General features: G+C 41.5%; 1 protein-coding gene across 3 annotated transcripts in view; it reads left to right on the top strand.

The window, feature by feature from the left end:
- Positions 1-26,354, top strand: part of LOC125463674 (dynein axonemal heavy chain 9-like) — a 453,254-nt gene that overhangs the window by 202,456 nt on the left and 224,444 nt on the right. For all 3 annotated transcript variants that reach the window (XM_059653804.1, XM_059653803.1, XM_059653805.1), the window contains 3 exons: positions 18,293-18,454; positions 20,267-20,463; positions 20,570-20,732. In XM_059653804.1, the coding sequence (XP_059509787.1) occupies positions 18,293-18,454; positions 20,267-20,463; positions 20,570-20,732 (522 nt within the window). The remainder of the gene's footprint in view (positions 1-18,292; positions 18,455-20,266; positions 20,464-20,569; positions 20,733-26,354) is intronic.

Here is a 26,354-nt window from a genome sequence, read left to right as displayed (position 1 = left end):
GAATGACCTCTGTGGTTTTACAAGGGAGTGGAGTAGGCATTTTGTTGGATTAATTAGTAGATTTTGTAAGCGAACTGTTTTTAATGTCTCTGTTTTAATCATGTGAATCTTATTTGAGGTAAATTTACTTCCTGGTAAATTTAGAATTTTTATTGAGGTATTACTTTATGTCACAATGACTATCCCTGTTGTGATTTTTTTAAAAAACATGATTGTTTGATACTTGAACACATGAATGAAGAGAACATGTTGACTGTGATTTTGAGCTCTGAAGCACTGGTTTTGCTGAAACAATGGAAGCCTGGTCAACAGTATGAATGATTTGGGCCATCTGTCTTCTCTTCCTTGGCCTCTGAAGCAATGAGAGGAGGTTTGTCTGAGGCTTTCATCACTGGAAGGTGTGAGGGGATGCGTGTATTTTCTGGGTGTGATGTTTGAATCATGTGTTGTTGTCTAGTATATTGAGGTCCATGAGAGACTGGTGGAGTGTTGGAGAGGAGATCTGTTGTGCAGCTGCATTCACTGCCCTTGAGCACTCGTGTGAGGTCAATGAACTTATTCGAGCACTGCTGCCAAGCCTTCAACATCAAACTCGTTGACTCAGTGCAGCTTCCCATTAAGAAAGCGGAGGCTAGCTGCAACACACACTGGCCCACATTACTATTAGGTTCCTGACTGCATGGGACAAGGCTACATAAAGTTTGTGTGCTCATTGCCTCAACAAGGGTCGACTCAAATAATCTGTTGTGGACAGAATTATCTACACATTGGTTTATACATGTTTCTAGGCACAGAAATCATGATTAAAAGGCTATTTAAGTCAATAAATCCATGCCCACATCCCCCAAAAAAAATTATAATGAAAGCATTGTCATCTACTATTTCTTTTTTAGAGTTTCTACCGTTTTTGTTCGTTCTTCACTCTATGCTTTATACACCCAGCCACACAGTTTCAACTGTTTTGAGCTAGTGAATGAAAAAAAGCTTTTCATTATTCTTGTATAAATTTTACAATTCCAGAGACTCAGTATAATCCAAAACCCACATCATAGAGGGCCATGCCAGCTCCCATCAGTCTCCAATCACCTCGAAGTGCTGCAATGCCTGGCTTCAGATACAATAGCTGTATAACGTGTTGAGAGGAAAGGACCTGAATGAAACTCAGAGAGAGTCCTCAGCCCATTGGGATAATTGGTCTGTTCCACATCCATATTCTTGCACCCTATTTACATCGCAGCAAAAATCAAATGCTGCAAGTATGAAATGTAAACAGAAATGCTCAGCAGGTTTGGCAGCAACAGTGAAGAGGAAACAGAGTTAATTGTTGTTTGTCAGTCCAGCTCAGAAACATTACCAGGTCTTCATCAGATTTCAACAATAACTTTTTTAATATACATATGAAGGAACTATGTGCTCCTAACTACAGACCTTTCAGTCCAGGTAGCACAAGAAAAATAATTTTGCGTTATAAGAAGAGGCTGGATAAACTGGGACTTTTTCCCCCTGGAACTTAGAAGACTGAGAGGGTCCTTATAGAGAACTATCAGATTATGAGAGGCATAGATAAGGTAGATAGCCAATAGCTTTTCTCCATAGTTGGGGAGTTTAAAACTAGAGGGCAGGGGTTTAAGATGAGAGGCGAGAGATACCAAAAGCGCTGGGACAATCTGTTTTGACACAGAGGATAGTGAGTGTCTGGAACTGGCTATTAGAGGTGGTGGTGGAGGCAAGTACAATTTTGAGATTTAAGAAGCATTTGGACAGGGTACATGGGTAGGATAGCTATGGTGGGAATAGCCATCTTTGGATATTGGTCTCAGGATTGCTTCCGGCTTGGTCTACTGTTAAAGATTGGCAATGCTTTTGGCCTTACTGACCTGTCCAGACATAGACTTTGGCACTGGTGACTTGTAGAGTGCCTCACCACATGCCAAAGTAGTTTATGCCTATCGGATTACTTTTGATGTGCAGTCATGTTATTACTTAGAAATTGAGATAACCATTGGTGCATGACAAGGTCCCACAAATGTAGCAAACGAATAAATTACTGATGCTGTTGGTTAAGGGATGATTTGTACATAAGCGCGTTAATGGAACTTGCTATTCTTCTCTTAATTCAGTTATTCAATCATTTAACGCTCACCAGGCTATGATCCCTTAGTTTCCTGCCTAATTTCACAAGATGAGATAATTCAACTCAAGTACCATCGTAGATTATGCACTCGGATACATATTAGCACTTAAAAAATCACTTCCTTGGCATAATGTTAAATGTTTTTAATTATAAGCAGATGGTGGAGAATAGTTGAGAATTCACGTGTGTACTATAACTAGTCATGTACTTGGGTGGGAGGTCGGATAGCTTGGGGAATGTTTTGTAATCTGTGACTTTTTGGATTAATGCTTATTGATGTACAATGGTGAGCTCCAGTTCTGACCTTCGGCAACTTGAGAAACCTTTGAGAAGATGGTGGTGAATGAATTGCCACAGCCCAGCTTCAAAAGGTACACCTGCAATGCTGACTGGCTGTTTCAAAATTTTGATCCAGTAGTTCTGAATATATGTGTAAAGCAGGACAATGTGTGACTTGGAGGGAAGTGATCCTATTCTCATGAACCTGCTGCCCTTTGCCCTTCCATTTGGTAGAAGTCATGGGTGTGGGATTTGTGAATCCTGTAACCACCTGATTTACATTCCACAATACCATCAATTGGATTGAGCTGACTGCAACAATGCATGCCTGGGCATGGGCTTCTCCTTTAGGGTGATCTAAATCTAGCCTAATATGTAAATAGTTGAAATTCACAATTATGTAGATCACTGAGCCATAGCTAAGCCAATACCGCATTATAGGAGCTAACATTCTTGTCCATTATTCGTAACAAAACCATTATGTCTAAAGTGCTTCCAGTTCCACAATGCACCATCAAGCTCAGAAATTTCCCCCATTAACAAGCCCTAAGTATGCACTCTACAGCAAATATCTGATACTAACTAATGAAAACTCTGCAAAAACAGTCTGATAATAAAATCTGAGATAACAAGGTGCAGAGCTGGATGAACACAGCAGGCCAAGCAGAATCAGAGGAGCAGGAAGGCTGACGTTTCGGGCCTAGACCCTTTTTCAGAAATGGGGAAGGGGAAGGGAGTTCTGAAAAAAATAGGAGGGGAGGTGGATAGAAGATGAACAGAGGAGAAGATAGGTGGAGAGGAAACAGACAGGTCAAAGAGGCAGGGATGGAGCCAGTAGAGGTGAGTGTGGTTGAGGTGGTAGGGAAGGGACAGGTCAAGGGGGCGGGATGAGGTTAGTAAGTAGGACATGGAAGCTTGTGAAGTCCCCATTGATACCATTGGGCTGCAGGGTTCCCAAGTGGAATATGAGTTGGTGTTCCTTCAACCTTCGGGTGGCATCATTGTGGCACTGCAGGAGGCCCAGGATGGACATGTCATCTGAGGAATGAGATGGGGAGTTGAAATGGTTCATGGCTGGGAGGTGCACTTGTTTACTGCGAACCAAGTGTAGGTGTTCTGCAACGCGCTCCCCAAGCCTCGGGTTTCCCTGATGTAGAGGAGGCCACAACGAGAACAGCAGATGCAGTATACCACGTTAGCAAATGTGCAGGTGAACATCTGCTTGACGTGGAAAGTATCTTGGGGCCTGGGATGAGGGTGAGGGCGGAGGTGTAGGGGCAAGTGTAGCACTTCCTGCAGTTGCAGGGAAAAATGCCGGGTGTGGTGGGGTTGGAGGGGAGTGTGGAGCGGACAAGGGAGTCAAGGAGAGAGTGTCAATCAGGAAAGCAGATAAGGGTGGGGATGGAAAAATGTCTTTGGTGGTGGGGTCGGATTGCAGATGGCGGAAGTGTCGGAGGATGATGTGTTGGATCCGCATGTTGGTGGAGTGGTATGTGAGGATGAGGGGGATTCTGTTCAGGTTGTTATTGCGGGAGTGGGGTGTGAGGGATGAGTTGCAGGAAATGTTGGAGATACGGTTGAGGGCGTTCTCGACCACTGAGCGGGGGACGTTGCGGTCCTTGAAAAATGAGGCCATCTGAGATGTACGGGAGTGGAATATGTCGTCCTGGAGCAGATGTGGTGGAGACGACAGAATTGGGAAAAGGGGATGGCATTTTTGCAGGAAGGTGGGTGGGAGGAGGTATATTTTCGTTAGCAGTGCGAGTCGCTGAGCTTGAAATGGATATTGGTTTCCAGGTGGTTGCCAGAGATGGAGACAGAGAGGTCACTGCATCTGCTGATCCTGTTGTGGCCGCCTGTGCATTGGGGAAACCAAGCGGAGGTTTGGGGACCGCTTTGCAGAACACCTCCACTTGGTTCGCAATAAACAACTGCACCTCCCAGTCGCGAACCATGTCCACTCCCCCTCCCATTTCTCAGATGACATGTCCATCCTGGGCCGCCTGCAGTGCCACAACAATGCTACCCAAAGGTTACAGGAACAGCAACTCATATTCCGCTTGGGAACCCTGCAGCCCAATAGTATCAATGTTGACTTCATTAGCTTCAAAATTTCCCCTCCCCCTACCGCATCCTAAAACCAGCCCATCTTGTCCCCGCCTCCATAACCTGTCAAAACCTCTCACCTATCCCCTCCTCCCACCCCAAGGCCCACCCCCATTTCCGACCTAATAACCTGATCTTGCCCCCTTGACCTGTCCATCCTCCACGGACTGACCAATCTGCTCCCTACCTCCCCACCTACACTTACTTCTACTGGCTCCATCCCTGCCCCTTTGACCTGTCTGTTTCCTCTCCACTTATCTTCTCCTCTGTCCATCTTCTATCCAACTCCCTGTCTCTACCTATTTATTTCAGAACCCCATTCTCCTCCCCCATTTCTGAAGAAGGGTCTAGGCCCGAAAGATCACCCTCCCTGCTCCTCTGCTGCTTGGCCTGCTGTGTTCATCCAGCTCTACACCTTGTTATGTCAGATTCTCCAGCATCTGCAGTTCCTGCTATCTCTGATATGACAATCTATTGTGCTGCTTGTTTGGATAGATTGCAAATTCTATGGTAGTTTTTGCTATTGTCATCTCTAAGGACAGTCCGTTAGAGAATCCTCTCATTAGAAGTTTCATTTAGTGGTGAATCAGAACCACTTTAAAATAAATTATAAACCGATTCCAGTCTCCTGTTCTGGAACAGACCCAAAGCACTTGCAATTATTATTCCCACTAGTTATCTGTGAAGGTTCTCTGGCCGTAATTATGAATGGTCCTCGTACTTCCATAGCTTGGGTAATAGTGCTTTGTCTGGAACAAATGACTAAAATTGCACTAAATATAATTTCTATTTTGTTTAACAGCAAATCAGAAGCAGCTTGGTGTAGTAATAATGAAGCATAATTTTGACACTTACAAGTGGAAAATAAAGTTAATTGCCTTCCACTTATCGTGCTTCTGTTTGGAAAGTGGTCACTGTATTGTCATGCATGTGAATTGATAGATTACAGACATTAGTCCAAGTGGCTGGCTTTGTCACTAACAGACACTACGTGTGCAGTGAGAGTGAGTCGCACAGTGATTTGAGTTAGTCAGTCAGTCACTGTTAGCAGACTCGCACCAGTCATACATTTTAGAGCACAAAATCAAAGTTGAGCAAAAACAAACTGATCAGTTGTGTTAGTAAGACTGCAGGTTGCTTTTTTTGTAAAATTAGATCTCATTAGGTTTCGCAGTAGCATAAATCAGAATTAGGAAAGAACTTTTACATTTATATGCAGTCACCTTTATGTTGACTGCAATTTGAAATTAAAGAATAGCAGAGTGAGAGAAAGAAAAGAAGTATATAAATGAGGAGTAGATGTGTCTGAGCAATGAAAGGACTGAGGATAGGAACATTCAAAGTGGGAACTTGAAAACTTAGCATAACCGTGGCTATGTGGGTGCAGGCTGCCTCGCTTACACAGTGATCTAAGTGAGGGGGAGGGGGGATTCCTCACTCTAAATATCAACCAACTTGTTCCGCTTTGCATCCCTGGAAATGTACATTACCTACACCACAGCTTCCACTTTCTGTCCAGCTGTAAGCTCAAATCGTTGAGGGCCGGAGGATTGCAAGTAGTCTGGTATGAAGATAAGCAGCCAATTCTCAAGGTTGTATTGAAGTTGTGGGATGGCGTAGTACTGTGTCACATTATGACCTAAAAACAGCACCAGTAAAATCCAGCAGTGACCATAAAGACTAGTGCATAAGTCAACCTTGAACATCTCTCGAAAAAACAGAGGTTGATTTATATGTTGAGAAGAAACGTGAAATGCTGCTGTGATCTTGGAGGTTGCCATCTTTGTCATTCTGCTCTCAGTGTGTGTGCTTTGAACTTCTGCACATTTTTGCAACACTGCCCGTACTGCCTTTGTGATCTCTTACTCTAGTAACAGGGTTACTGCTAAGCAAAACATCGTTTGTGTAGTGAAAAATTAAGCATGCTATTAACTTGTGCATAGCATGCCCAAGCTGAAAAGGGTATTGACTTAGACAGAATATAGATGAATACAGGATTATTGCCACAAAATGAATAGCATTGTCTAGCATGCCAGGTTGACTTATTATACAGTAGACTGTGTATAAGTCTCTATAATTTATCCTTCAAATTATCAACAGATACACTGTCACTAAAGTCTTTAACATGTCAGTCTCATTATTTGCGTATTCAAACCTTTGATAAAAGTATTACAGTCATTGGTTAAATTCTACTGTTGAAACTTTTAACCTGTAGTGACTTGTTTACACTAGAATCAATTAATGCGGACTACTATTGCAGTAAGATTGATCAAATGAGGATGTGCTCAACAGCCATTAGCAGTGCACACAGCCGTTCTTGACTATCACCTCTCTTGACCACCCTTGATAGACTTTAAACTGTCAGACTGCTTGTGAGGTATCTAGTACTAAATGAAGAGAAATTTGCTGAGGCAAAATACTGAAGCCATTGACCCAAGTCACAAGCTCTGTTCCTGAGTCACTGACTTTATCCCTTCCTTGACAACAATCTCAGACTGACCTAGATGGTTTGCAATTTTGGTGTCGTGGTTGACCTTGGGATGGACCTAGGATCACTTGTCTGTGATTTCACCTAAGACTTCTGATTTCAACCTCTAGCACTGCCTTGAGTTTGCTCATCAGCTGCTGAAACCTACCATGCCCATCTGGCATCTTTAATTTTGCCTGGCCCCACTGCCCTTTATGATATCTGTCATCCTCTGATGCTGACAGCTTGACAGCCCCGATTTAAATGTTGTTTCTAACTGAGAATATACATTATTCATGAAGTTTGTAAGAAAGAATGCACTACAAAACATTTTGCCTGAATATGAGAAAATTTGCATTAAGTTTCAATTTGCCCCCGTACAGCACATTCCATTTAATTTGATTGCACGAGTCTTAATATTTAAAAAGTACAGCACAAGTCCAATGCACAGCCTGAGAGCAAAAGAAACCACAGACAGTGCATTGGATATGAAACAAGGTTCAAACACAGTGCTCAGTCCTGTTGGAGATACAGACTGCAGTCTCGAAACGTTTTCAATAATCTTGAATTGCAATATATTTTCTTTGTCGGGCAGACAGCCGCAAGGGGTTCTAAAGTTTCATATTGTTTCCTAGCTGAAAATCCCTGATTTTAATTGCTCCACTATTGGAAGTGTACTTTCAGCTACCTGGATTCTCAGCTTTGTAATTCCCTCCCCCAAGCCTCACCGCTCTCCTTTAGGATGTTCCTCAAAGCTGTAATGATTCTTTGTGAGTCAAGATCACATTTTGATTGATAAAATTCGTAAAATGCCTCAGAGCATTTTATTATGTTAAAGGAGACAGACAAATACAGGTTGTTAAGTAAAGTGCTAGTTTACAGTTTCAGATCCAAACTATCGTTGTACTCTTTTTGAAAATATTTCCCTGTAGGCAGAAATTTTATCCATTGTTTCTCTTAAGAAATTGAATGCCTAGAGGTTAGAGCTCAGAAGGAGGCCAGTCAGGCCTTCATATCTGTACCACCTCTTTGTAAGAGATACTCAGCCAGTAACACATCCCTGTGTTTGCTGCATGGCCCTGCAAATCCTTGCACCTCTGATTATTACATAACACCCTTTTAAAGGCCATAATTGAAACTGTCTTCATCACTTACGCAAACAGGACAATTCTGTTCCTAAGCATTCACTACATTTTTCCTCATGTAGCTACTGCATACTTTGACAATCACCTCAAACCAGTGTCCTCTGAATTTCAACACTTCCACCAATGGAGACCATTATGTCACTGATGCGCAATGTCCAGCTTGCATATGAACACCTGTTGGTTGTACTCTCAATCTTCTTTTCATTTAGGAGAACAATTTCTTCTCCAATCTAACCCCATGACTGTAGCCCTTCATCCCCAGATCCATGCTGCTAAATCTCTGAAGTCAAGTGATTCTGCTCCTCCATATAAAACTGGCCAACAATTATGATGTAACCATGAGTCAAAATGGCAGCCAGGAAGATTGGTCATGCAACAAGAAGGTACAGTTTATTTTCACTGACCTGACTTTCCATCTACTTCAAACTCCTGCATCTATTAGCTACAAGCGTGCTTCATGAAGCAAGTAGCATTAATTCAGTTTCTAGTAGTCTAGTTGTATAGCACAAAACAGTATTGACTTTAAACTTGCAGTAATTGGTATCGATTGTACATTTCCTTAACACAAAGACGTATTGTTCAGCCCTTGCAAATCATGGCAATACTTTAACTGATGCATTATATTGTGCAGCTTTGAATTTCAGATTCTGGGTTAGATATTTTTAATCAAACTTTTTATATGTGTTATGGCACATCTCTAGAGCGGCCTGGATTTGAGCTGAAACCTCTTAGATCCGACATTACCGTTGTGCCTTCAATAGACAACACCCAGGGCTGAAACTGAACTCCCAACAGCCAAGCTACTATCAAACTCGCAGCATTGCAGACCCACCATTTTCACCGCCGCGGCATCACTCCGAGACTAAAGGGGTATTCTCAAAGTCAAGAGGGCTTTGCTCAAATCTGGGTGGTGTTTTATTGCAGAGGAAAGGTTTGCGCTCAGGGCTATCCAACTCCTGTCAAGTTTGTGTCACAGAATATTGGGCAAGAAGAGCTTAAAATTTCCCGATGAACTTTGTAGTTTGGGTGATGGATATTTTCGAACCAGCTACTAAGAGATGTCATTGCACGTCTCTGGAACAGGTGGGACTTGCAGCTCAAAGGTAGGGACACTACCTCAGCACCACAGAAATCACTAAACTCCTTAATATACCTATGTGCTGTCACCACTAGTTTCTCTGCACATTAGCGTGAGTCCACAAAAGAAGCACTGAGTGGGTAACATTGGAAAGAAAGTAGGATGAAAGGAAGATGTAGGCAGAGTAAGCATCATTTAAATTCAAGGTTACAAAAGATTGCTGCCATTTCAGGAGGAACTGAATGTCAGGGACTTTGTGTTCCAGGGCGTCTAAAACTAGCGGGCAAAGTTTTAAGGCGAGAGGGGAGAGATACAAAAGGGTCCAGAGGGGCAATTGTTTTCACACACAGGGCGATGACTGTCTAGAAAGGGCTGCCAGAGGTGGTGCTAGACGTGAGTACAATTTTGTCGTTCAAGGAACATCTTGACAGGTACATGGATGGGATATGTATGAAGGGATAAGGACCAAATGCAGGCAAAAGGGAGTAGCTTAATTGTAAAAACTGAGTGGTAGAGGCAAGTAGGAACAAAGGGCCTGTCTCCATGCTGTAAACCTCTGCGACTCTCCAACTCAACTGATATCATTGCTTTGTATGTTGTTAAAATACATTTTCAAAACTAATTAATAACATCTCAGCTGAATGTCCCAATTTAAGAGAGAGAAATTGTCGCCAACTGATAGGCAATAATTTAAAATTATCTGCTGGTAACGTTCATTTCTCAACCATTCCCTCTGAGTCATACACCTGTCTGCAGAGTGGTTTAATCATGAAAATAACATTTTTCTTCAACCATTCACAGAATTGTGAATAATATCAAGTGGATCCCCAGATATGGGGCCAAATAAGGGGACATGCTTTTTGGAGAATGGAATAAAAACTTGTAATAGTAAATTTGGATCACAATAGATGGAGAGAGGCTTGCATGTACATCAGCTTCATTAATTGGTTGAACCAAGTAGCCTGTGACTGTGATACAGTGATTAAAAAACATATGATATCCATCCTTGGAAATGATTGTACTATGTACCACATGTAATTCAAGGTGTAGTCTGTATAGGAGAGGAAAACAAAAGACTGCCAATTTGACGTGCTTTTCTTGTTGACGTGGAGCTGGAACTTTGTTATCCATCCAATCTTTGTCCTTCATCAAATGACAATTTAACTCTGACTGAACCCAAATGACATTTAAAGGAGTTAAGGAGATATAGGCCAGACAAATCTCAGCTTCCCTCAACAGCAGAATAACATATTGATATGTTGCTAATATAAAGGAAGCTTCCTTTGACACGTTGTAAGCAATGTCACAGCTGATACTTAAATAAAAGTTAAGCAAACAAAGGCTGGCAGAACTGACTTTGTGATAATTTCTTAAAGAAAATACCGAGTAGATTGGACAGTTTTCCAAGCTGAATCATATCCACTAATGAGGTGCAGTAGAAGTCTAGACAAGGCATTTAAAGAAATTGTGATATTGCTTACTATGAAAATCAAATGGGAAGTAGTAGGCGTTAGAGATTGAATTGAATGAACACAGCAGGCCAAGCAGCATCTTAGGAGCACAAAAGCTGACGGTTCGGGCCTAGACCCTTCTTCAGAAAAGGGGGAGGGGGAGAGGGTTCTGAAATAAATAGAGAGAGAGGGGAGAATGATCAAAGATGGATAGAGGAGAACATAGGTGGTGATGAGACAGACATGTTAAAGGGGCGGGCATGGAGCCTGCAGAGGTGAGTATAGGTGGGGAGTTAGGGAGGGGATAGGTCACTCCGGGGAGGACGGACAGGTCAAGGGGGCAGGATGAGATTGGTAGGTGGGAAATGGAGGTGCGGCTTGAGGTGGGAGGAGGTGATAGGTGAGAGGAAGATCAGGGTAGAGAGATGGGGATGAGCTGGGCTGGTTTTGGGATGAAGTAGGGGGAGGGGAGATTTTGAAGCTTGTAAAGTTCACATTGATACCATTGGGCTTCAGGGTTCCCAAGCAGAATATGGGTTAGTGTTCCTGCAACGTTCGGGTGGCATCGTTGTGGCACTGCAGGAGGCCTAGGACAGACATGTCGTCTAAGGAATGCGAGGGGGAGTCAAAATGGTTTGCGACTGGGAGGTGCAGTTGTTTATTGCGAACCGAGCATAGGTGGACTGCAAAGTGGTCCCCAAGCCTCCGCTTGGTTTCCCCAATGTAGAGGAAGCCACAACGGGTATACCAGATGCAGCATATCACATTGGCAGATGTACAGGTGAACATCTGCTTGATGTGGAAAGTCATCTTGGGGCCTGGGATGGGGGTGAGGGCGGAGGTATCGGGGCAGGTGTAGCACTTCCTGCGGTTGCAGGGGAAAGTGCCGGGTGTGGTGGGATTGGAGGGGAGTGTGGAGCGGTCAAGGGAGTCATGGAGAGAGTGGTCTCTCTGGAAGGCAGACAAGGGTGGGGATGGAAAAATAGCTTGGGTGGTGGGGTCGGATTGTAGATGGCAGAAGTGTCGGAGGATGATGTGTTGTATCCGGAGGTTGGTGGGGTGGTATGTGAGGACTGGGGCATTCTCTTTGGCTGTTATTGCGGAGACAGGGTGTGAGGGATGAGGTGCGGGATATGCAGGAGACACGGTCGAGGGCATTCTCGACCACTGCGAGGGGGAAGTTGCAGTTCTTGAAGAACGAGGATATGTGGGAGTGGAATGCCTCATCCTGGGAGCAGATGTGGTGGCGGCGAAGGAATTGGGAATAGGGGATGGAATTTTTGTAGGAAGGTGGGTGGGAGGAGATGTATTCTAGGTAGCTGTGGGAGTTGGTGGGCTTGAAATGGATATTGGTTTCTAGGTGGTTGCCTGAGATGGAGACAGAGAGGAAGTCCAGGAAGGTGAGGGATGTGCTGGAGATGGTCCAGGTGAACTTGAGGTTGGGGTGAAAGGTGTTGGTGAAGTGGATGAACTGTTCGAGCCAAGAGGAGCTCGAACAGGAGCTGTTTGTTATCTCGGATTCTCCAGCATCTGCAGTTCCCATTATCCCTATCTCAGAGATTGAATTGGGTTAACTAGTATTTGGCAAAGGCTGACTGAACATTGATCATCAGTAGATTGTTTTATTATCAGACAGTTGAAACAAAAGGTAAATGAGTTGATGGTCTGCCGAGGTTTTGTCAATTACATTTTGTGATCTATTTTAATAATTTATTTATGTTGTACTTCCATCTCAATGGTACTTCTAATTAATTCACACACTGGTAAATTGTTTTTATAATTACTAGTAGTTTTTTTTCTGTAGACAGACTAAGTGTTGACTGGTTTATATGATGTCCCTCATTTACAATTATTCACCATTACCCTTCATCGGCAGAATGGAAGGATGTGGTGTTCATCGGTATTGTGTCAGGTGACCTTTATGCAGCCTTACAGCTGTGCCAGCTGCTGCTTTATTGACCAGTTTTCTAAGGTGCTCCAAGTTAAACAGTGATTTAAAAAAGAAATGATATCTGGATTTGGAAACGAATATACTTGTCTTCCAATTTCAATTATGCAAATCAAACCAAACCATTACGTCTCACTCACCAGTTTTACAGGTTTTCCCTTGGATATACTGTCCTGCATTTTCCAATATGGGGAGCAGAAAATGACTCAACTGCTGATGTGTGTAGGGACCCTGAGGAAAATGCATACATTTGCACATGCCTTATGCAGGACTTTTAAACTCCAATTGCCTAGTTAACTCTGCCCAGAAAGTTTCACTGTTCTCTGTTACAGTGCAACAAGATAACCGTATTCACACAGACTTGAGTTGTTTGCCTTATATTTGCCCTGCTTTTTTATTTCATACGGATTTACTCAGATTTTTCTAGCAGATGTTTAAAAAAAAAGTGCGTTTGGTAGCACAGCTCTGGCTAAGTTAGCTGGGAGTGTTGATGTATTCTAGCAGTACAGCAATGTCCATTATAGTTCAGCAGTTGCCCAAAAACTACCTGATGACATTGTCAAGCCCAACCCCCCCAACTGCTAACAATGTTCACAACCACCTCCTTACACCTGAGACAATATTCAAACCCTCACCCCACATTCCCTGACAATGTTTACCACCATATTCCAACCACGAGCAATGTTTACCTCCCATCCTAAAAGTGTACAACCCCTCCCAACAATATTTATCACCACTACTCAGAGCTCATCTCCTGTCCTGCACCTTCCTTCCGAAGCTGTCCACATAACCCCTGATTCCTGTACGGCCAATGTCAGGAGACATTGTCAGTGATATGTGGGGAAGGGGTGACAAAATGTAGCATGAGCCAGACCTGACCTAGAAGCGAAGTGATACAGCGATTCTTAATAACAAGAGACAATTTCACCACACAGAATGTGATGAGCATAGGCTGGACACTGTTCGGTGTTGAAGAATTCCAGCCCAAGCCAGGTACAAGCTGACCCCCAGCTAATGTTTTAACGCCAATGCTGGTTTCAGAGCAGAAACCACAATGTGGAAGTTTGGCTGGCTTCTAAATCCTCAGAGACAACCGGCAGCATTCTTACAGTACAGAATTTTTCTATGTTGCAAGTACCAGGCTGTAATTTTATTCCTCCGCTGGTTAACTGATGGCCATACACGTAATTTAGCCCACATAATCTACAAGCTAAAATGTCACTTTATCTTCTGCATAACATGCAGTACAAGCACACCATTAGACTGTTGCTTTATTATTATTTCCTGTTGCCTACTAGTTTACAACATGCAATTAAGATTTATTGCCCATTTTTCCAAGGCTAGCAAGTATTAAAATTCAGGCCTTCCATTTGTAGACCAAGCCTTGATTTTTAGCGTGTTTAGTAGCACAAACAAGATAGTGTGCTTCAGCAATTTCCATTGTGACCTACAGTATTTTTGATTTGCTGTTAATATATTTCACAGCTTTGACCATTATTGGAAGGGAAATGCTTGTTAACTGTGATTAACATAATATAGTGCCAGTCATATTCTTCAGGATTTAAGTCAGTAGATAATTGATGATTGAATTGAATGGCTGTGTAAATTCAGTGCAACAGATTTAAGTTCATTAAAATAATGTTTAACTTTATTGATTGTACAAAAATAATAATACATTATGATTATTTACCTTAAGTAATTCTAAATTTTGAACAGAAATCAGAATATAAAACATAAATAAGAGGTTTAGTGAAGCCTTCGGCTGTGAATGCTTGAGAGTTTAATTGGTAAATTTTCCTAAGTTTTAAGCTCAGTGGTTCTGGAGAGCAGAGTGTTTGAGAGATGTTTCTTGACAAATATTTTGGAAAAAAATACTGGAGTATAGTTCAAGGGCCAAGGATGAAATTCTCCTCTAGAATTTAGCACAAAATTAGGTAAGGTCATTGAAATAACTCCAGGAGGCCCGTACTTTGTTACCAAATTACCCTTTATTTACATGTGCACAGGACACTGGCTCTGAACAACCATCTCAGAGCCAGCCCGTAGAATGAAGAGGCACCCTGACAGTCTTGTTTATATCCGTCAGCCAGGGCTCCCTGATTGGCCCAGGTTAACAAGCCCAATCAAGGATTTCATAGTTAATGAGATCGACCTGACCCTGATTCCAAATACTATCGTCATTGAGAGACTTGTAAATTTTTGGTGGGATTTCTCTGTCCCCTCAGCACTACTTACAGCTAGTGTAGAAGCAGTAGCTGTATGTTAATGACAGTGTGGACCAAGATCATGTAAATTTTTCTTCTTTTCATCCATTCCCAATGCTTCATGAAACTGCCGTGTAGCAGATCCTAATATTTTACCATTGGTAACCGCCATCTGTTTCAGCAGTTAACCTCAGTAGGATCAAGCAGCATCAAGGACTGCAAGCAACGTTGAAGTCCATAGGAATGAGGAGAAAATGCTCTGCCTCGTGTAGTCATAACTTACACAGAGAAAGATGGTTGTGTTCGTTGGCCCATTATTGCAGGAATTCCTCAAGGTAGCGTCCTAAGTCAAGCCTTCTCCAACTGCTTCATCAATGATCTTACCTCAGTGAAAAAGTTAGAAGTAGCATTGCACACTGATGATTGCACAGTGTTCAGCACCATTTGCAACTCAGATACTGAAACAGCCTGTGGAAAAATCTGCACATTTTCAGGCTTTTTTGTTTTTGGATAAGTGACAAGACTATCTCCATTACATAGGTGCCAGCCAATGGCCATTTCCAACAAGAGAGAATCTAACTATTATCTTTTACATGCGATGGCACTGCCTCACTGAATTCCCAACTGTCAGTACTTAAGAGTTATCATTGACCAGAGACTGAACTGGACCAGCCATATGAATATTGGCTGCAACAGTAGGTAAGAGTCCTGGATTTCTGTAGCAAGTAACACACCTCCTATCTCCACAGCCTGTCTACCATTTACAAGGCAGAAGTTAGGAGTGTGATAGAATACTCCACTCAATTAGTGCTGCTGCAATTACACAAGAAGCTCAACACTAGCCAGGACAGTACAGTCTGCATGATTAATGCCCTATATAGCAACACTGCATTCACTCTCTGGCCCACTGATGTATTGTGTTTGCAGTCTGTTCCATCTACAAATTGCACTGAAATAACTCACCATGGCTCCATCAACACCACCTTCAAAATTCACGACCTCTACCACCTAGGAAGACAAGGGTAGCAGGACATCACCATTTCCAAAACTCCTCTCCAATTTACATACCATCCTGATTTGGAATCATATCGCCTTCACTGTTGTAGGGGCAAATTCCTGTTTTTCCTGAATGGAAAATAAATATCAGTTTTGTCTGTGATGCCTATGTCACGTAAGTGATTTTTTTCAAAAAAAATCAATACTTCTCACTTCTGTGCCTGCATGGAAGTCTTGACCTTAACATCCTTAAGATGGTAGAAGGCGTAAAACCACTTCCAGTGCAACAATTGATTCAAAAATATATTTGATGACCAATTGGTCAAGGCACAACTAGTAGAAGATTTCACCTCCTTGACCTGTCTGTCTTCCCTGGACTGACCTATCCCCTCCCTACCTCCCCACCAATACTCTCCTCTCCACCTATCTTCTTTTCTCTCCATCTTCGGTCCGCCTCCTCCCTCTCCCTATCCCTATTTATTCCAGAACCCTCACCCCATCTCCCTCTCTGATGAAGGGTCTAGGCCCGAAACGTCAGCTTTTGTGCTCCTGAGATGCTGCTGGGCCTGCTGTGTTCATCCAGCCTCACATTTCGTTGTCTTGTAGTAGAAGATTTCGTTGGGCTTCTTAGAAATGATCTATTGAGATTGTTCATGTCAGTATAAGAAAATTGTTTCTTCCTGTCAAAGAAGTTTGTGACATTTCATTGGCAATGTTTTCCATTCCTATCATCACTGAAGAGCCTTCAGATAACGCAAATCAGCAAATTTTGCTGAAGAAGCTAGAAATATTGAGATCAGGAATGTCATATGACCGACATGAGCTCATTGATGGATCTCAAGTTGTTCAGGCAACACAGCAGGCTGCTGAACCAACTGATTCAACTCTGATGCTTGATGTTCAGCCAGCAAGTTCAAGAGTAATGTTTTGGTCCTTTGTCTTTCAAAGAAAACAATCAGTGCCAGTGACAAAAATAATACTAAGTAAGCAGCAGTTCTCCAGTAACATGATTGAGAACGAGCAAATGTTTAATTCTTCAGGAATACATCCATGGAGGGCAAATGAAAAGTGGGAGATGGACCAGTTCAGAATAATTAAACTGGTTCATTGATAGATTATTTGAATTAGAATTTCAAACCTTTAATAGAGGGCTGGACCAATTTTACCCTTGACTGGAAATTGTGCTGGGCAAGAGTTGAACAGAGCAAAACACTGTATAACAGTGTTCAGTGTTCTCTTGACTACTTTTATTACTTAAATGGCTTAGTAAGGTACCATATCTTCATATATTTGCCTTTTATTTAAAAGTCTCATTTTCTATCTCTTAGTATTGTAAATCATGCTGCTTGATTTCACCTTCGCTCTATCACAACTAACCAGCTGATCTTCACAACGTAAAGTTAATGGTTATTTAATTTTTTGGCTTTTGTAGATTGTTCTTTTTGACTGATGGTGTTACATGTGTGCCTTTTTCAACCCTTGCAAGTAATACCAGAAACTAGCAAACAAAGGTTTAGGCAACACAAGTGTGGTTCTCTGCACTCATTTGTTTCTTTTTAGTGGTTTCAAGTACATGCTGTGAGGATTAGTTTTGAGATCTTTCATTCCTTAAATACAGCTTTAGACCCACATCCATTTTTCAACTTTCAACTAGATTCAATTTGCGATGTATTAGTATCAGTAATAGGAATTATTTTTGTGTATAGTAAAGGTCGACATAAAGGAGCCACTTAACACTCCTCTATATCTTAGAAGCCCATTTGAATCTGCCTTGAGTTATTCAATGGTTTTACAATGGTCTTTATTTATGGTGCTTTACCTCCTTGTGTGTGAAGGAGATCTTCAAATTTTTCCATTGAATTTATAGTTGCATTATTTGTCGCCTTTATTTGACTTTGCTATCTGATGTGCTCTTCAAAGTCTCTTCATTGAGCTTGTGGAAGTAATTTTGCTCAAGTCTGATATTTCTTGAACCTGGCCCAAGAGCTAGCTTTTGGTTTTTGTTTAAAAGCACATGCCCTCGCCGATAAATCTCAGAATATAAGTGACCTCCTTTTTGCAATGAATTGGTTTTAAAGACATTCTGAAAAATATCCTCTTTATGTAATTGAAATCTAGTGTTCTTTGTAAACATTTAGCCTTCGGGAAATCTAGGTTTAACAGTGCAGGTTTGGGGCACAAGAAAACATTGAATTATTTAGCAGGGAGTTTTGGTGAAAGTGGAGGGAAGAAAGTATGAACATTTTAGAATTTGACTCCCCTCCACCAACTCCCAAGCTGTAGCTATAATAGATTAGTATAAGATTGTTCTAAAACAGTGTAAATTACGGATTTCTTTTGCATAGAAACCTTCATTGACTAATTAATTAGGATTTGTACATCCCTAGGTTATAAAAGGTGATTATATCATTGAAAATTTGTCATTTTTTTCTTCTTAACATGCTGCTTAAATACTAATGCAGCCTCTACATGTTTTTCTCTCAGGGCATTCTCTTCAGTACAACTGACTGTTTGAAAACTCCTCAAGACCTGGTCAAGCTATATCAACATGAGTCTAATCGTGTCTACAGAGATAAGATGGTGGAAGAGAAAGACTTCAGCATCTTTGATAAAATCCAGACTGAATTAGTGAACAAATTCTTTGATGTATGTACTGCAGATTAAAGGTTTCAGCAAAATATGCTTGATAATGAGGAGATCTCTAGGTATTGAAGTCTTTCCTTTTCACTCATTCTGCAAAATGTAGGAAATTAATTTATTTGAAGCTATCCCAGTGCACCCCCTTCAATGTGATACCTAGCTTTGCAAACCCAAAACTTGCAAAATTTTGTTCTTCAGACGATGCTTTCCAGGTGACATTGATCAGTAAGACAGTAGGAACACCCAGGGATTAATTAACTAGAATGCCCCAGATGAGAGAGTAAAAAAATCAACTCAGATCTCTATTACTGATTGTTGTCAAGTGACTTCTGGGAGAGTTAGGAGTGTGAAAATTGGTTTTGCACTGGCTAAACTCCTACTGACTTTCGCAGACTCAGACTTAGGCTTTTCTCTTAGTGAGAGTTTAAGACTAATAGTAGCCTATTCATTTCAATGGGTTACTGCTCACGTCAGAATTGTGCCAATTGGAACTTCAAGACTTCACAGCCATGACTCTCACATGGAGAATGAAGACATCTGATTTCTGTTGTGTTATTAATGGGCATCCCCAGAAAAAGTGGTGAGAAAATGGAGAACTATGTTGAAGCAGATTAGATACAAACAGAAATAATTTTTAAAAATGCATTGTTTGGAAACTCTACCCTGAACCTTCTTCCTGTGCACTGTGTATCTTATTAAGATGCCCCCTCGGTGAAATAGAACATACTTGTAAATGCTGGGATTTTCTGTAATGTTGTCTGGGTATAGTAATCGCTCCTCCCTACCCCGACCACAACTTCCCTTGTCTACTTTCAGCAGAACTCCAGAGACACCCACAAACCTGTCATTTTTTGCAGAGAATAGTTCTTGTAAACTTGTTGCACACAATGGTCACTTCCCCATATCATCAGTTCAGCTCTATATTGTACATAGAAACAATGCATTGTGTGTGATTCAGCCAGATTCCACATTTAACTTCAGCTGCTTAGCCTGCTGTGTTCATCCAGCTCTCCACCCTCTTATCTTTAATTTCAGCTGAGATGGTTTGTTTTGTTTACTTTCCCAAAGTGATTGTTTAGGTGAATATTGGTGTAATTTTTGCTTCCATCATTGGACAGAAAGGTAGTGGTAGGGATTTGGATATACAAAAGAAAATCACTCGATTTGCGAAGCGAGGTGCTGATTCAATATCACCTGTTTTCAGTCAGTCTCATGCTTTGTTTTCATATGAAGGTAATTATTGCTTTAGTACCTAACTTTGTGAGAGTGGAACGGTAACTGTGTACTGGTAGTGCAGTAACTGGGGGAGACTAGGTTGATGTGCCAATATGCACTCTCCTTCAGCTACATAAATGTTCTGTCACTGTTTGTGTCCTTATGAAACCAAATATTTTAGTTCTGCAATATTATCACTTCATCCGGTCTTCTGCTAATCTCCATTCTATATTCTCTCTCTTGCTTCAATTAGCGTGACCTTTTCTATATTATTGCCTCACGCCACTCGTCCAAAGTATTTCAGCTACCGTTTATCCATCTCTGATCATAGTCTGAAGTATTTAGTGGCCCTCTGTTGTCATACTCACTTGTTTGTAAATCCGTTTCACATTGTAAGTCCTTCAGAAGTCGTCAAGCTAAAAAGGAAGGATTTTTTTCTCTGTCTACCTGCTTTGTAGTCTAACATTAAGGCCCAGAAGTGGCAATAGGATGCTGTCCATCAGAGTAAAAAAAACACTTCACAAAGAAACAATGACCTTGGTTTAGTGAAAAAAGCCCTAGTTCTCAAAATATACAAAATGACTTGTGAAGTTTCCTTCCTAGGATATGCAGGAGACATTGGAACAGACTAAGAATATGAACATGTACTGCCACTTTGCCTGTGGGGTTGGAGAACCCAAGTACATGCCTGTCCAGGACTGGGAGTCTCTAAACAAAATCCTGATGGAAGCTCTAGAAAATTACAATGAACTGAACGCTGCCATGAGCTTGGTGCTTTTTGAGGATGCCATGAGCCATGTGTAAGAATATGCAGTCTTTTTAAAATGTTTACTGACCTTCACATTGTTATTGATGCAAAAGAAATGTTAAAAAAGACGTATTTCCTCCACATTTGGTTTGTTGCAGTTGCCGGATTAACCGGATCTTGGAATCTCCCAGAGGAAATGCCTTGCTTGTTGGCGTTGGTGGGAGTGGGAAACAGAGTCTTACAAGGCTTGCAGCTTATATCAGTTCATTAGAGGTCTTCCAGATCACTTTAAGAAAAGGCTACAGCATTCCTGACCTGAAGGTGAGTGGGAGCTGGGAGAATCTCGGTTCATTTTACACATGCTGGCAGTCACTGAATTGAGAGAACACACAACAGCACAAAAAAGGGCATATTGTTGGTTCAAACTCCCTTTTTGCCATTGCAATCAAAGGCAATTTGCACAGTCAGGGACACCTAGCGAGAGAAATAACCTGAGTATAATGTTCCAGGAAGAAAGATTCTTCACACTTCCAACTCCCATGGCCACCAAAGGAAATAAACTCTGAACACATCGATCAGACTCGATGCTGTCAGTAGAGACATGGGTCACAGGTTTCTCAAGGTGTCTAATAGATTTTTCCGACCTTTTGGATCAAATTTCCCACTTACTTCAAAAACGTGCTTCCAATTTAAACAAAGCTGTGCAGCCAGGTGACATGGATTAGGGAGAGCCCACATTTGTGCTCATAAGATTTTCCCATCTCAGAGCTGAAAAATAGTTGACAGAAAGTTTCCTAGCAGGAGGGACCAGAGGGATAATCAGGCTGAAGTTATGCTTGGTTAGACAGTGATATCAACAGGTTGTGTGGTCATTCTTATGGCCAGAGGTATAATCAGAGAGTGTGAAGTTGAAAGGCCATGCTTTCATGCAGTGAGCCCTAGGGGAGGTGATGACCTGGTGGTATTATTGCTAAACTATTAATCCAGAAACTCAGCTAATGTTCTGGGGACACATGTTCAAATCCTGTCATGGCAGATGGTGGAATTTGAATTCAATTTAAAAAAGATCTGGAATTAAGAATCTATTCATGACCACGAAAACCATTGACAGTTGCCAGGGAAAAAGCCATTGGGCTGACTAATGTCGTTTAGGGAAGGAAATCTGCCATCTTCATCTGGTCTGGCCTACATTTGACTCATGACCAACGGCAATTTGGTTGACTCTCAACAGCCCTGTGAAATAGCCCAGGAAGTCACTCAATTCAAGTGCAGGTAGGGCCAGGCAGTAAATGCTGACCTGCTAGTGATTTCCATGTCCCACAAGTGAATAAAAGCAAATATCAGATGAGGACACGTCAGTTTTTAGAGTCACAGCTGCATAGACATGTACAGCACAGAGACCATTGGTCCAACTCTTGCATGCTGACCAGGTATTCTACATTAATCTGGCCCTGTTTGCCAGCTTTTGGCCCATTATCCCTTGAAACCCTTCCTACTCATATACCTTTCCAGATGACTTTTAAATGTTCTAATTGTATCAGCCTCTCCAACTTCCTCTGGCAGCTCATTCCATACATCACCACATTTCTGGTGGAAAATCTGCCCCTCACTGCATGAAAGCATGGCTTTTCAACTTCACACTCTCTGATTACACCTCTGGCCATAAGAATGACCACAACCTTGTTGATATCACTGTCTAACCAAATGTAATCTTAGCCTGATTATCTCTGTGAAATCTTGCCCTCTCACCTTAAACCTGTGCTCTCTAACTTTGGATTTCCCTTGCCGGTGGTGGGGGGGTGACGCGGTGACGCGGTGGTGGTGGTGGTGGGGAGCTTTGCCATTCACCCTATTTGTGCCCCTCATGATTTTATAAACTTCTGTAAGGTCCTTCCACCTTTTCACAAGCATAATTCTCGCAGAAAGAAGAAGTGCTCCAACCCCTTCCATGCCATCATCCGTCACCCCCACCTCTAATATCTGACTCCGAGCATAATGGAAAACCAGTTGCACCATTTCTATGACATGTTCAAACAAAATTCTATCGAGGGAGCAGAATAATAGCAGGAACTTCCAAATTAGCAGCCCCCCATTCCTTTCCCTCATGTGAGATTCAGCTATACAATGGAAGTTGGCATACCTAGGAAGGTGACTGAACATAAAAGCAAAATACTGCAGATGCTGGAAATCTGAAACACCAAAAATGCTGGTGAAATTCAACAGGTCTGGCGGCATCCCTGGTGAGAGAGATAGAGTTCATGTTTCAAATCTGGTATGACTCTTCATCAGAATGGGAACTTCTGAGAAAAAAAGAACATGAAAGTAAATTGTTATTAGTAAGTAATCTGATAGACTAGAACTCATTTATAGAGTGTACAAATCCCCCAATTATATTCAGAGTACTCTGTAACAATACTTGATTTAATTTAAAAAAAAGTTTCGAGAACAGGTTTTGCACAACGGTCAATCATGTAAAATATGAAATCTGTTTAAAACTGTACCCTACATCTTGGGAGTATTTGAAGTAAGTAATCTCTTTTTGAACTTTAAGTGGTATAACTGTTCAGTGAGCTGGCTGTGTTGTTAATGGTATAGCTGCCAGTCTCAGGCTGTGCCAAGTGCGCAAAGAATCAACATCGGAATTCAATATTAGACTTCCTCCTGTTCAATCTACTTGTCATAAGCATGACAGAATTTGTAGAAGTTAATGCAAGGGAAAAACAAGGGCATCCTGCAGCATGTAGAGCAGTAAGTATCACTTTGCTAAATTGTACAGACTAGCAGCAGATCCTGTAAACCAGAACTGGGCATTAATCGGCAACAGCATTGGCACAATATTGCAGTCTGTAACTCTGTAGACTAATATCAAGCCAGGAAATCAAGTTCAGTTCAACTGGGGGTGGAAGGTGGAGTGGGTGTAGAAAGTCTGGCCAAAAGCAGCACCAAGCAAGCATTGGAATGAATCATTAAGATGATGAAATAGAGGAGCTGTTGCATTCTGCCAGACAGACTAAGTTGTCCCACAACCGATGTATGACAGTGAAGCAGTATAACCCCAAATAATTGAGAAACATGGGTGACTATCTTGCAATGAGTAGGAAAGAGCTCTCCATACATTCCCATCTTCGGCTAATGTGTGTAAAAGATAAGGGAAAAATGTATCGAACTACGTTTTGCTTTTAAATAACTCGAATGACATGAACTACAAGGACCAATCGAAAAGAAAGCAAAACACAAAGCAAACTCTTTTTGGGAATCCAGGCCATTGCCCCATGCTGGACCCTGACTCTTCCACTCATAACTTTTACGCAAGGCTGGTACGTTTCAAACTATTTGACCGTAGACCTCCAGAGATTCACCAGCTCCTGATTGACCCAAGTCAGTAGAAAGTTCTTGTATAAGCATTTCCTGCTGCTGGTAGCATTTGCATGCTAAGGATTAGGACCTTCATATTGACCAAAAGTGATTTTGTCCCTTACCAGGCAAATCGGAAACACTCTCAAATAAAATCAGACACTGCTGTAATTTTATACACTCCCTGTGGATTTTTGGGTTCAGAAGTAATTGAGAGAATTTGCTAAGTTGAACTGAAGTAGCTGTTAGAATGATTTGGTTTAATGGCTGAATGCTTTGTGCGTCTATTTTGGAGGGAAAATTGACCAAGCTGAACAACTAGTACCTAAAACATGCTGTAATCTGTCTGATTTTTTTGACAGTTTTAGAATAATTTTGAGATGCAATAAATCACAGTGGCAATGATCACTTGCAGACAGTTGCTGGCCTTTTCTCTCTTGAGAGGGAGAGAGATGACCCACTGAAGTGAAACTGTCAGAATCAGTCAGATGGTGATATTTCGGATCGTCAGTTTCCAGTATTAATGGACAGGAGGTATCAGTCATCATTTTTGAGATACTGTAGTTTTTGCATTAGATTAAGTCCAGAACATGATGTTCAGGCAGATCTCAGTCTAAACAATGCCCATTTAGTATGATAGATGTTTGAGCCTTAGCAGTGGATTGAAATATGATTCACCTCCCCTCAGCCTTATTCAGGGCTGACCATATCAAATGAATATTGCTGAAAAGAGTATCATGTAATTGTGCTTTTTTACCTTCCGCTCGTCAGGGCAAACTTGAGATTGCCAAATTTCTTTTTTTTGCCATTTCTTGCAATTTGAGTGTGCAAAGGAATGCTTCAATACGTGCCTCTCTTTTCAGCAAAAACCAAGTTTCTTTGCTACTAACAATAGTGCCATTGGCAATAAATAGGAGAAGTGAATGCCAGTTGACAATAGGATCTGACTCAGCTGCATCAGGTGACTGGTCTGTCAACATGTGGACTAACCCACAATGAATTACTTCACATCAGTGCGATGTGGGTCATTGGCACTCATGTAGTTATATCCGAACATTGGGACAGATACAATGAGGAGAAAGAAAATGGATTGTCATCATATGAAGGACTAAGAAAATTTTGAACGTCTCGGATCGGCTATCTTGTAAATCATTTCATGGCCTGAAACTAGTGCAGTGAGAGTTGAATAGAATGGCTTGGATTTCATGGACACTTGTGAAGAAATAGTGCTCACTGCTGACATTGAAGAAATCCTCCCGCTGCAATTTTGCAGTTTGCTGGACTGTAGATTTATATTTTCTGAAATGAAATACCAACTGAAAGGGATCTGCTGGTGTACAGTGCTGGTAGTAGTCTGTGTAATTTGCCCGTTATATTTCTGTATCTTCACAGGCAGCAAAATGGGAAGTAAAACCTACTGAATCTCTTTCCAATCAATTTAAGATTTTTAGACAGCGGAGTAAATTACCAAAGTGATGCATGTACCCTGATGAGAACTGTCTTATCTCGCTGAGAGCAGAAATGGGATTGAATCACTATTCATTCACTTGCCGTCATGCAAGGAAATATCAGTCAGCTATCCTGTTTCAGATATTTCTCAGCAAGGTGACTAGCTAACTGTTTAAAAAAAAACCCAGAATACTGCAGATGTTGCAGATCTGAAACAGAAACAAAGTGCTGGAGGAACTCAGTGGGTCAGGTAACCTTGGTGCAGAGAGAAGTATGGAGTTAATATTTTCCTTTGTGTATTCCAAACAACAGTCATATTGCATTCAAAATGGTAATTTTGTTTTTGTCCCCACAAATGTTGGCAGACCTACAAAGTTTCTCAGCATCTGTGAAGGATAAAACAGAGTTAATATTTTGGGTCTGGTGAACCTTTTTTCGAGTCACCAGACCCGAAAAGTTAACTCTGTTTTCTCCTTCACAGATGCTGCCAGACCTGCTGAGCTTCTCCAGCAACTTTGTTTTTGTTCCTGATTTACAGCATCCGCGGTTCTTTTGGTTTCTAAAAAGTTTCTCAATTTTTTTTGTTTTTATTCATGACTGGTTCATTGTATTTGAGTGGAAGTGACAAGAGACAGGTGTAGGAGGTGCCGGGAGGCAGGGGAGAAGGAGAGTTTCATTCTTAGAGAATCAGAAGGGGCTGAGAGTCTCCATGGTTGAATAGGTTCATGATATATAGAAACAGAAACAGACCATTCAACTTCTCAAGCCGGTTCTACCATTCAGTGAGATCTTGGTTGATGTGTGGCCTAACTCAATAAACCTGCCTATGGCCCTTATCCTTTAATACTTCTCTTTCACAAAAAAATCTATTCCAGATTTAAACTTAACAACTGATTTGGTATCCACTGTTGTTTGTGGAAGAGAGTTCTACAATGGTGTTCATTGGGGTCAACAGTTGGATCAAGTGAAGAATGGCTCCTGGCATATATGGAGCCAAAATCAGAATTAGAGATTCAGGATGGGAATGGAAGGTAAATAGAAAGAGATTAAGCTGTTGAGAGAGAGAAGAAAAACTATGGCAACTCCGTTGAAACAGAGCAATCACAAATTTGATTCAAACCAAATACTTGTTGAAACTTG

Source organism: Stegostoma tigrinum, chromosome 22 (assembly GCF_030684315.1).
Source record: "Stegostoma tigrinum isolate sSteTig4 chromosome 22, sSteTig4.hap1, whole genome shotgun sequence".
Taxonomy (NCBI): domain Eukaryota; kingdom Metazoa; phylum Chordata; class Chondrichthyes; order Orectolobiformes; family Stegostomatidae; genus Stegostoma; species Stegostoma tigrinum.
Note: the sequence above shows the minus strand (reverse complement) of the source record. Positions and strands in the feature narration are given on the sequence as shown.